We start from the raw sequence: 12,743 nt of genomic DNA, 5'->3' as shown, positions 1-12,743 counted from the left end.
ACATAATTCACAGCCAGTTTGACGTTCATGTCAGCACTTATTTCACCACAGTAGATGTCAGATCTTAAAACAGGACAGATGTCGTAATTACTCACGTGGGTGACTTGTACTGTCTTGTTGCAGAAGACTAGTCTGGTGAATGAAATGGTTTGTTTATAGGATTCCTGTTGAAACAGCAGCGCACTGTTGATTTCTTTAGGAATGCTATCGTTGACAGAGGTCAAAGGTTACGCTCAGTCTTACTCTAAGTTGTTTCATACATGTCCATATCATGTTTATTGAGGTAACTGGTTATTCAGGTACAATTTGTTTAGTGTTGTTCTAATGAAATGCTACTTTACTTTGTTGATGTAAGTCCTCCCAAGATGCTGCTGCGTACCGTGCTGCCTATTTCAAGATGGAATGCTGAACATGCTTGACATGAATTCTGCCAAGGACTCAAAACAGAAGGCTTGCACATACACTCAAAAAATATCTAGTTGTCTGAGAATGCAAATCAAACGTAATTATAAAGTCTTCCGTTGACAGTTAGAGCATCTTGATGGTTCTGAAGCGAGGCAGCTATAAAGTTAAAGCTCTCAAAATCATTTTCCTAAAACCAATTATCCTCCCTCAGTCTTGGCCGGCCTTCCTGTATTTGAGGTGCACCAGAGAGCTAACTTTGCTGTTAACAGCCAATTAAATACAGTTACAGCCAGCTCTGACGGAGCATTTCTCATAATAAACTTCTGCTGGCAGTGATGCATTGCTCCTGTGAAAACTGCAGCGCTGATGAAAAGATAACAACGGAGCCTTTGATGCAGCCTGGGAAGTTACATATTTGTTTTCATGTTTCATTCAAAGGTTATTTTTTTTAAGTTATAATTTCCAGCAGCAGATTTAAGCAGAAACGATCAATCATGCGCACCTCAGCATGCTTGAAAACTACAACAGAGCGTGTAACAGCATAGCGGTAACTTTAATGTAGTGCAGAAGTCCATCACCTCTTAGGCCACTGCTGTAAAATAAATCACCTACTAGCGCAATATAAAGCATTTATGAGCAAAGCCACCAAAGGATGCAGTTACGCACCACTCAGTGCACCAGGCAACACTTTGGGTGATTTCTAATCGAACAACTACAAAATTGGTGCACAAATAGACATCTAAAGACTCATTTCACTGAAGGATTTGTGAATCAGACAAAACTATAACGTTGCATTATAAAGCCGTAAAGTGCAGCCACTTATGATGCTCTTTATTGGCCTCTAATGTGAAGTTTCCTCGTGTTTGTCCCACAATCACACTGATCCCATCAGTGCTGCTCGTGTTTAGGTGACACCCAGTGTGTCAGAGTTAACAGTTATTCAAACAGGCCCGCAGATGGAAATATTTATTCTGACAGAGCAAATGGTGTGTTAATACTGCCTCAGGGCGTCTAGACCACAAGCCGTAAACGTCACTCTGCGCCAGGGAGAGGAAGAATAAGTGGGGGTGGGGGGTGAGAGGGAATGATGGAGTGAGGGTGGAGGGGAGGAAGAGAAAGCACCAGTTAGATTAATTGGTATTGTGATGCTTCATTAACGTTCCCTCAAACAGCTGCTGGAAGGAGGAAATGAATAGAAGGGGAATTAATTAGTGAAAGTTAAAAAGTGAGATGTCAAAACAGAGATTAAGAAATGTATGTTTCCTCATTCACTCCTTTCAGGTGTCAAAGTCACGACTGGACTGTTTGTTGGGGGGTTAAACTTATTCCATAAAATGTTCTAATATTAGAAATGAAGGTGATTCTCCTGTTTTCCAATCATATCAAACAACCCTTTCCAAGAACTGGGGGGCATTGAATTTTATATTCTTGTCGAGATTTTTTGAGATCTGCACAGGAATGCGAGGAATTAGAACGATGATATGAGCAATGAAAGGATGAAGGAGAGAGACATTAGTTCAGGCAGAGGTGGAGTGTGTGAGTGAGTGTGTGTTTTGGGGGGTCGGGCAGTGACAGCAGACAGCGTGGTTCTGTGATGGCAGGATACTGGATCAGATTGCAGCCCGAGCTCCCCCAGTACACCCAGTACAATGTGCCGCTCTGTTCTCCCGCTGCCTGCCCAGCTCACATCTGCAGCTGGGGCCCTTCCTGCCTTGAGGACCACAATCACGACAAAAACACACCCACAAAAATAACACGCGGGGCCACAGAGGTACGCGCTCACACAGCACCGGCAGGGAAAACTGAACCCGACACACCTCGCGAGACGAGGAGAGGCAAATATGAAACTAGACAAGGTAGGAAAACAGAAAGCCGGGGGGGCACAAACTCTCTCTCTTTACTTTCTTTCTTCTCGGACTTCCCGTTCCATCGGCCCGTCTTACCATAAGCGCTCACAGATGGCTGCAACTCTTTGATGTAAACGCAGACCAATTACACTGCTGTCATTAAGACAGGAAACAGGGCTCCCTGGCACGTGAGGGCAGTCACTACCGGCGCTGTAGGTAAAGATTACAGTAGCCTGTACAGTCATCGCTCCTGAGAGCTGCACTGGGTGAAATAAAAAGGCCATTTTCAGTAGATGTGGCACAGATAACAACATTAACACAGTATCTTAATGACCGTAACTCATCTACCGGATGTTGCTGAATACATTGAATCTAACAACTTAGAGGAAGCTCAGTGAGAACCTCATATCTTTAAAACTTCTGAACTTTAGAAACGTCAACTTGATCCCACTAAACCCCAAATCATTTCTCAGGTCGTCTGTTCTGATTCTTATCAGCCAGATGTTTAACCCCATCACACAGGGAATATGTAAATCACTGAGACTGGTGTAAATATCATCTGATACAATGACGTGCTGTTTAGTGTATAATGGAGCACTGTACTATGGGGTGGATGTATTTCTTCAACAGGTGCCTGAGGACTAAAACAATCCTATCACTGTTAGACTCCAACACAGTCAGCTCCACAGATCCACGACCGATCCCTGATAGAAAACATCTGGAATACTCAGGTAGGCAGTCACACTGTAAAATGAGGTGGTGCTGCTAAAACAGCAGTTTGTATTGCTGCAGTTCCCCTCAGACGCCACTAGATGGAGCTAAAACAGATTTAATGAACTTGGTGACAGATGCCACAGTTAACAAAGTACAGTGTGCACACACACACAGACACACATATATAGGTGTTTACATGTACACACACTATGCAAACAAACAGGCCTGCAGGAGTGAAGAACAAACAATGCTAATGCTCACTTAACAACTAACTATCAAGCAGAGTGTGTACGTCTGGTCAGCTGACAGCTGAAACGGCCTGACTAACAGAACTGCTGTCAGGCGGTGGAAAGTAACTAAGTACGTCAACTCTAGCACAATACTTGGATACAATTTTCAGGTACTTGTACTGTGTTTCTATCATCTGCTACTTTACACTTCTACTGCAGTACAATTTAGAAGCAAATACTTACTTACTGTGCAGATTAAGTATGTAATGTAATAATAATAGAATATTATATATCAACATAAAACTAAATTGATCCCCAGGAAGAAATTCACAGGCTACCAGGCACATAAATATAATCCTAATACACAATATACATTATTCTGAATATTGAATCCTTTTACTTTTAGTACATTACTTTTTTCTCTATCTATCTCTATCTCTATTCTCTAAGTACACATTTAAATGCATGACTTTTCCTTCATATCAGATATTTATGTGCTATTGACTTTTACCCAAATATAAAATCTGAGAACTTCTTCCAATTCTGCTTCTGTCTGAACAGAGAGCAGCTGCACACACAGATCAGACACTGTATTCACACAACACACCAGAGTCATTAGTCAAGACAGTTTGCACAGTAAAGGAATCCATCTTCCTGGATTTCTCTTAAAGCCAACGTGAAACATTACACAACCCCAAATTAATTAAATAACAGGAATAAGGGACTCGTCTGAAGGGAAGCACACAATCATCATAATCCACACAAATTCCATCCCTGCATCCATTATCTGTACCTGTAGGCTGAGGCCTATTCCAGCATGCACAGAGTCAGAGACAATGCTGGTTGATAAATGTTATGCATATGTTTCTATGTTTAAGCATGAGTATATTGCATGTATACATGTACACACACACACACACACACAGTTATCTGGTCAGCCCTCTGAGTCCCTGCAGACTTCTGTGAGGTGACAAGTGTGTGAGTCTCAGTTCACTTCAGAGGAAAATCTTGATTTCCTCTCCAGGGCTTTCTGCTCAGATGCTCTTTGTAACAACATCTGTGTGTGTGTGTGTATCCACTGTGTATGTGTGTGTGTGTGTGTGTGTCTGTGTGTGTGCACGTGTGGTCTTTCCTTTTCTGGTACAGTTGTGCTAAATACTGGACACACACTCCAGCTGACACGCTGACCCCTCACCTCTCACCTTTACACAACCACCACATTGTTAGACACTCTTAGCAAGACGGACGTGCAATATTGACCACAGACGAACACACTCACCAACACGCACACACATACACACAGTTGCACAAATGTTCTGTTTGAATATTTGAGTCTTCTGGCAACAAATACACAAAGCTGAGATTGTTTTTATGACAGATTTCTAATTTCAGAATTTAAATTCCATGTCAACTAAACTCCTGTTGTTTCTAAATGACCATCTGTGTCTCCGTCCACCCAGCTGACCGCGATGGCAAAGTGTATGAGCCGCTGCAGGTTGTAATTTTCAACATGGTGCTCTATAGTTACGATTTATTTATAATGCTACACAGTCTACACAGACAGAAAATCCATTATGAGTACCCACGCTGTAAAAAGGGGGTTATTAGACTTTACATTGTTTATATGGTATACAATGAGGGTTTGGTTTGTCAGTGGGGTGTTGATTATCATGTACATGTCACATCTTATGACAGCGACTGCTAGCTTCTCCAAAAGACCGATACAGAGCAAACATAAAGATGTCCTCAGAGTTATAACACCACCAGATGGAAATACGTTTCTATAAGACTTGAAGGACAACAAATCTGAATTGTTGAAATCTTTGCATTTAAAGAGCATACGGTAATATGAACATATAATATAACTGAAAGCTAAAGTCAGCTGACAACTTACGCAACTCAAACACACACTGTGCTGCAACTTACTAAGTCTTATATGTCTTACTGAGTAGAAGAGCTGATGAGGGGTCTTGATTAACGACGCAAAATACAACATCTACCCTGCCCAGTCTAACAAAGTGATTAAACGTTTAAAGTAGAGGAAAGTATGCAAACAGCAGAGTTACTTGTCACACGTCTCTGTTACGCACCTGCTATATAAACACCAAAAGGTGATGGAGAAGTCAGGTTGTAAATTTAAGACTATATCTGAATGGATAAACAGAATCGATGCATTTCAACTTGACAAGCGTATTCTTTTTTTTTTTTTTATTCCAACTGGATCACATCTTGACCTTTGTTATCCTGTGCTTATATCTTTTCACACCTGCCTCTATCAGCACTGCTTTTAGACTATCAGCACTAATGAATCCAACAGGGATTAAAGGGCAGTGCCAACATTTTACTGTGACGCAGCCTCATGCGGTTTCTTCATCCCCTCCGTTGAGTCCTCTACTGTACCCGGTGTGCCATTATGTGGTCTGTGCCAGTCTGTGTGTGCTGCACTGAGGCTGCCAACGTGTATCGTGCTGGAGTCTCGTGTGGTTTCAGGGCCGGTGGCCGCAGTCTCAGTTTGGATCAGAGGGTGGATACTGACACCACAAGGCCTACATGGGACCACAGGGCCCCGACCGAGAGACAGTCAGCGGTTCCCTGCTATCAGATGGGACAGACAGACAGACAGACAGTATGGGCGCAAATTAGAAACCCGTCTTAGGTCCATTGATGTGCCGGTGCTCTGTGGTGAGACGCTGACCTACAATTCTTTTAGAAAGCCTTGTAGTTTAAAAACACTGTCTCTATAGTCTGCTTTAAAAGGAAACGCACTTGTTACACTGAACTACATCACAGCCACTGTAACTTTAATCACATTCAGCTGATATTAAATTTTACTTTGAATGATTTAAAACTGCCGATTCACATATTCTGAGCAATTTTCACGACAGTGATAGCGCAAAGATCATCATCTGCCCTCTAAAAACTGGTCCGTGCTGCTGCAGATAAAACATAAAGAGATGTAGAAAATATCTGAAAACCAAAAGAAACACTTGGAAGAGAAAGATGTTGACCAAAATACACCTGGTCTCCAGTTCGCCAATCTATCGGTCTCACCCTAAGCAAACTCATATTTGGAGCAGTGTTATGTAGCAACAATGCATTTATATAAAACCAAACGTCTTCAGTAACAGTGACCAGCGATATACAAATACTAGTTTAGCCAGAGGTGACAGCAGCGATCCAGCACTACATTATAATCATCATCAGTGTCTCTCACAACACCTTTTTAGTGTGGAAATCCCCGTTTCAGAAACCTACCCATGACACTTAGATATTTATAGGCGTGATCTAGCTGTAAAACCAAGTGTGAGGCACTGCAGAAGGAGTGCAGGAGGACTTGTGATGTGAAAACTCCGTTGTAATTACTGAGTACTTTTATCTAATTTCTCTTCCTGCACTAACGCTGCCAACACTTGCATGGAGAGGTCAGGAGTGCGCTCCTGTGATCAGACGCTCATCCCCGTCCCAGCAAACAACTCGCTGACACCGACGTTTTTAAAAACCACTTTCAAATGGAAATGTCTGGAAAAGAGATGTACATTAACACTACATGTAAAAAACACACAGCTGGTCTGCACGCCCTCCTACACCGACTTCCTAGAAGCAGCAAAATAACAGTGGCTAGGAATAGCATCCTATACAGACAGTCTGTCATTATAAAGTTGGCGCGCTCTCCTGCCGCACTTGTACATCTCCTGCTGAAACAGAATGCCTCGGAGGAAAGACGCCTAACTATCCACACACACACACACACACACACACACACACACACACACACACAAACCACAAAATCATCACCTATGAAACCCAAGAAGAAGGACCAACTATCTTCAACTCGCTGTGTTCCTTCAGGTCTGCAGTGCTAGTGTGGTTTTGTCTGAGAGAGGCTTTTTACAAATTCACAGTCTGAGGAGATGTCATGGTTTAGAAACAAAGCCTCAGAACCTTCTCGTCTCTGACTCCTGCATGATTTCATTTTACAGCCACAGGCTGTGTCGTATCTGTCAATGCAAATGATGCAACTTCGAGTGTGTGGTTGAGGCAATTTGGAGACTGAGAATGAGTCACGGTGTCCGTGCTAAAAAAGATGCCCAAGTCTCTCAAAGGTCCTGATTAGTAGGTATGAGCAGGATGACTTATTGTCTGTAAGCCAGCGTGTGTGTGTGTAGAAGACAGAGCTGCACACAGAAATGCAGGACACGAAAAGGGAATCCTACACAATTATAAGAAACGGTAAGTCACCAGTCTAACAGATCTATTTTAAACCGAGCCCAAAGCTGTCACGGTGTTGCCCGTGCCAGTGTTTACATAGTCAGTTGCCATGATCATTAGAAGTCTCTAAGCTGGAGGACATTAATGACAGGCTAACAGGCTAACAGGACACTTTGAGGAGAACGTTTTTGGCCTGACTCTGTGAGCAGCCTTTTCCTCACAGGCTGTGTTCCAGTGCAACGCAGCAAACTTACATTACACATTTATTTCACAGCTAAAAGCTCCAGAAAAGACCTGTGTGTGTCAGTTTGGTGCAACATAAGGTCTTTCTGCATCAACTAAATCTATTTTTTCAGGAGTAAGGTGAGATAAAAAGACAACAGCTGATTCATACCCACCAAATGATCTGATAACTCTCTGATAATCTTATTGGTTTTAGCTCCAAGCTCTTTATATTAGCGTCATTACGATGGCTGTGCGTATGGAAATATGCGCTGACTAGCCAACACGAGCCGCTGCAAAACTGGACACATCACCCTAGACAACAAGCGTATGTATAGAGTCTGGATGTGGATCACCAGAGTCACAAGGGCTCATGGGAAAATGATGACAAAGCAGAGGAAATTCAAATGGACGGAGCTGAAGCTGTCAGACTGAGTCGCACGTGACCAGCAGGAGCCTGAAATACCACACACTTCCATAAAGTCACAGGAATGAACTGTCAGAAGCCTCTGCCACCACATATAGAGCTCTATTCACAGAGAGAGGGAGGGAGAGAGGGAGAGAGAGAGAGAGAGAGAGAGAGAGAGAGAGAGAGAGAGGGAGAGGGAGAGAGAGAGAGGAGAGAGAGAGGGAGAGAGGGAGAGAGAGAGAGAGGAGAGAGAGAGAGAGAGGAGAGAGAGAAGGAGGGAGAGAGGAGGAGAGAGAGAGAGAGAGAGAGAGAGGGAGAGAGAGAGAGCAGGGTTATGTTTAGTCAAGGCAGAGACAGACTGCCCTTTGAGGAGGCTCTGCTTTGAAATGAGGTTGAGGAACATCCATGTCAAGAAAATATTGCCCTCTGATTTTCTCTCCCTTTGAACAAACTCGGCTTTCATGCCTGTGTAGGCCCGCTGCTCTCTGGGTAATGACTGCGCCTCATCCGTCCCTCCTCCTTTTTTTCTCTCCAGCCCTCATTCTCTCTGGGAAGAGAGAATAAACATGAAAGATTCTGACCACTTTCTTCTCTAAATCGGTCTTTCACAGTTTGGGTGGGGCGCTGTTATAGTTTACACTAACATCTGCTCTGCTGCACCACAGTGCGCACACAGGAGCGCGCACACAGGCGCACCGCGCATGCGGCGGTACAGCGCGTCCGGCCAACTGGTGCATGATCAACAGTGCGCGCGCAGGGATGCCTCAAGCACACGCGTGTACGTGACCAGGCACGTGCCCACAGGTAAACGGGGTGTTATATTTGCGCCACTCGGACATTATCACAGGGTCAGATGATTAAAACAACTTTTCTACAAGCGCACGAACACCTCCGGGCACACAGCGCCTCTATACGCGTCTCTCAAGATGAGAAGCAGCGCCCGGCTGAGGTGCTGCACACAGAGGCACATTCACACAGATGGCATACATCTCCACACCCTGAAGTGGGGAAAAAACATCCATAGCTTACAGACGCATATACACAAACACAACTGTACAAAGCGCACATAGACACGGAGACACTGAACGCTTTCACTCCCAAACCCCCGCGACCGAAGCTGCGCCGCCGCATAATAACCTATTCATAAAAAGCAAAAATGTCTCAGGCTTCCGCCTCCAAAATACACACGGGAGACGACGGGAAGGTGCAATCGCCTCTCGCAATCTGAAATTGGACACGGGGCCAAAGAATACACTGAGGAGGGCAATTTATGTTACAAAAGCCCCCTTGGTGCGCAAAGCTGTCCCCGCAAGTTATCCAAAACGAAGAATAAAGAGCCATTGATCCATCTGTCAGCTGAAACTTATGAAGCGAATATATTTCTCCAGAAACGTTCATGTAAACTAAACCAGCTGCAGTGTTTCTGTTCACAATCTGCACGGTTTGTTTCAGCCACAGAAGTCAAACTGCGGTTCTACTTTAATAACAATAAATATAAAAACAATCAACAGATGAAAAAATTAATTCCCGACCCGCTTCAGATCCACAGAACAGTTTAATAATGTAAAAAGTTAACTGAAGCATCACAAAATGTAATATTCAAACATCACACGTCGTGTTTCTGCACTTTAACTTTTAATTTTAATCTCTGAGAGGCCTTTAACCATTTTATGTCTTTCCATCAGAAGTGTGCAGTCAGATCTGAGCTGGACTGGACCGGCCTCAGGTGAATCAATGGATTCTCTGTGTCAAAAATAACTCAAGACGGCCAGCGGTCCGCCAGGGAACTGCAGCGCATACAGATCATTCCTTATAGACGAACTGACGGAGGAGAGGAGGGGGCATCAAACTTTACACGGACGTGAAAACTTAAAAGTAATAGTTCTGACAAGTGTGCGCTGAGAAAAAAATATCCAAGCTCTTCTAAACAATGACGCCAAACTTCTCCATACACTTATCTTTGTTATCAAAACGATGAATACAAATATAATCTGTTGAACTGAAAACGCACACTTTCCACAGGCTCAGAGTCCCGTCCTACAAACGTGATGCACAGATCGCTCCTCCCTGGACCACCAGAGGCAGTGATGGAGAGACTGGTGCACAGGCTGAAGTGGTAAACACTCACACAGCCTGCTGGCAGCCTGGAGGATGTCTACAGTCCAGCTCACTCGGGGGCCAACACTCAGGTGAAACACATGAATCAATACCGGCACAAATATCATAAACTAAACTTTAAAAAAGCGACTGCTGCAGCTTTTTGCACCGTCCTACCCCCTGACCCCCTGCGGGTGGGGAGCGTGCAGTGCGTAAAGTGAGCGACAACCTGTCCAGATGGAACAGGATTCTTACAGGTGAAATTCAAGGAAGTTAATTATTTAGGAAAAGCCAACTTCAGGAAAATTGTTCAGAATTCCCGAAAAGCACCTGAGTTGAGCTCAGCGGCGAATATTACGCAGCGCTTGGTGAGCTGACACCTGTCAGAAAGAGAGAGAGAGGGAGAGGGAGGGAGACAGCCGAGGGAGTTAAGTTCACAGAAGCGGAAAAACAAACTTTTAGACGTACTTCTATGATTTTCTGAAGCCAAACGATCTCCTCTCTTTGAGCATTGGCTGATACGACCCGTGTAACATTAATTATCGGACAGGTTATGTAAAGACTGGCGGCATTTCAATTTCCCCATAAGATAAAAACTTGCTTAGGGGATGGACCCTCAGAGATGCAGCACTTCAATTTCCTTACTTCTTTACGTCCTTTTACGAATTTTCCAACGAACTTCTGTCACTTTGAAGGCCTTTATGAACCGTGCGTAAACACAAGTGCCCCAAGATGCTTTAGGACGTCGAATCAGTGAAGAACGCAGGGAGACAAACTTCTAAATATACAGTTATCGACAAAAATCCCAGACAGTGGACTATGTTTGGATACTGTGTAGTCTTTACTGTTGAACACATTCCTCCGAGAAAAGTTAAAGAAGCAAGGCAGGTGCGTAAGTGTCCAGTTATGGATGAGGTGTACAGTTATTACGCACGGTAAATCCGGGAAGACAGCGAAACATTAGGACGCTTACAGTGGCAAAAAAAAACAATTAAGATAGTCAAATGATCTGACCATGTCTCGTTTAAAACGCACAATAAACAGCACAGCTACTAATAAGAGATTCCGTCTTACCTGCCCGAACCACGGTCGTTTGGCACAAGGCGAGTGCCACGGTAACCAAGGCGAAGGAGGAGAAGTCCATGGTCCAAGGTCTCCGTTTCTTCCGGACGGAACAATCTCCAGTATCCATAGTGTTGCAGTAGTTCGCCGGCCTGGTTGAGCTGTAAATGTAGGATATGGTGGACGTTATCCTCTCACAGACAGCCAGCCGACGACAGGGACCCGACTGAACCTTCTGCGAGGCGACAGACAAAAAGGCACGCCTCTGGAGACCGCTCTACCTCTCTCCCGGAGACTTTCCTTAATGGGTCACCTATGTCTGTCAATGGCAATGCACAAAACCTAAACACTAAAGGGGGTTTGGGGTGAATAAATATCTTTTATTTTAACTTTTAACCCCTTCGTGCTAAAGCCCCATTGAGTCAGACTGGGTACGAGTACCCAAAGTGGAGAGAGCAGCAGAGAGAGACCTGGAATCACGCTCTCTCTCCGTTCTCTCTCTTTCCCTCTCCCCTTCTTTACTTACACATTTACTCCCACGAAGAGTGAGAGCGTGTGTGTATGTGTGTGTGAAGAGAGAGAGAGAGTGAGTGAATGGCAAAGGGGAGAGGTAAAGAGAGGGCGTGCGTAATTGCGCCCTTGGCGCACTCAGATCTACGTGTACGTAGAAGCGTCAGAGAGTGTGAACTGAACGTTTTTAATGATAGGCCTGTACAAGTACTTCACCCCACATACACAACAATGGCATCTCTCTTTTTAGCTGTGAGTAAGTGTTTAATGTCAGTGAAAGCCTTTTTCTTTCCGTCTCTGATTCTCTCTAAGACTATAATATCGTAAGAAGGGCAGACAGGATGTATCTTTACCTTTTCTACTTCCTACTCTCGTCTTTGCATCTATAAGATGAAAATTGTGGCTTTATAAACCGAGAAGATCCGTTCAGGTACCGAGTCAAAGCCAGCGGGACCACGCGCAGCCTGAGCCAGCAGAGAAGAGTGAGCGTCCAGCCAGCCAATCAGGCTTCTGTCCGCGCCGCTGACCACGCCCCTTCCATGCAACCCTTGCTGCTCTCCTCTCCTTCTGATTGGTCAGTCCCACGTGGCCGTGTTTTGCAGCATCAGCTCAGGTGCACATAGAGAAAGAGGGCCGAGAAAAAAAAAGACCTGAGCTAAAATCATCAAAACATATAAACACAAGTATGTGATGTGACGGTGAAACAGTTTAGGGTGAACACCACAGTTGGTGAAAACAGTTGAGAGTGGATCAGTGGATGTTTGGGAAATATCAGTTATTGTTTCCAGCATTTAAGGTCCCAAAATAATCATGACCAAAATCAAGTGAACGAATGTTGTGTACCTTCGATTGTTTCAGAGACTTCAGGCTGAAGCTGCACTGAAGCCGTCGTGGTGGCTGGCTGTGGAAAGACGTCTTATTAATACATCTTCCAGGCCATAAAAAGTCCAATAAACACACACCACCCCAGTTTATTTCTGAAGTGTCAAGACCCCACCTTCCCCTGCTGCACAGCTGGCAATGCACCATCACAAGGTG

The 12,743-nt window shown here is 44.3% G+C and overlaps 1 protein-coding gene across 8 annotated transcripts in view; it reads right to left on the bottom strand.

Moving 5' to 3' along the window:
• Positions 1-11,754, bottom strand: part of col11a2 (collagen, type XI, alpha 2) — a 49,562-nt gene extending 37,808 nt beyond the window's left edge. For 2 of the 8 annotated variants that reach the window (XM_030412416.1, XM_030412417.1), the window contains exon 1: positions 11,208-11,754. In XM_030412416.1, the coding sequence (XP_030268276.1) occupies positions 11,208-11,325 (118 nt within the window). In that variant the 5' untranslated portion in view covers positions 11,326-11,754. The remainder of the gene's footprint in view (positions 1-11,207) is intronic. The other 6 variants (XM_030412418.1, XM_030412419.1, XM_030412420.1 and 3 more) reach the window with 4 other exon arrangements.
• Between the last annotated feature and the right edge of the window lie 989 nt (positions 11,755-12,743).

This window comes from Sparus aurata, chromosome 3, assembly GCF_900880675.1.
Source record: "Sparus aurata chromosome 3, fSpaAur1.1, whole genome shotgun sequence".
Taxonomy (NCBI): Eukaryota; Metazoa; Chordata; class Actinopteri; order Spariformes; family Sparidae; genus Sparus; species Sparus aurata.
Note: the sequence above shows the minus strand (reverse complement) of the source record. Positions and strands in the feature narration are given on the sequence as shown.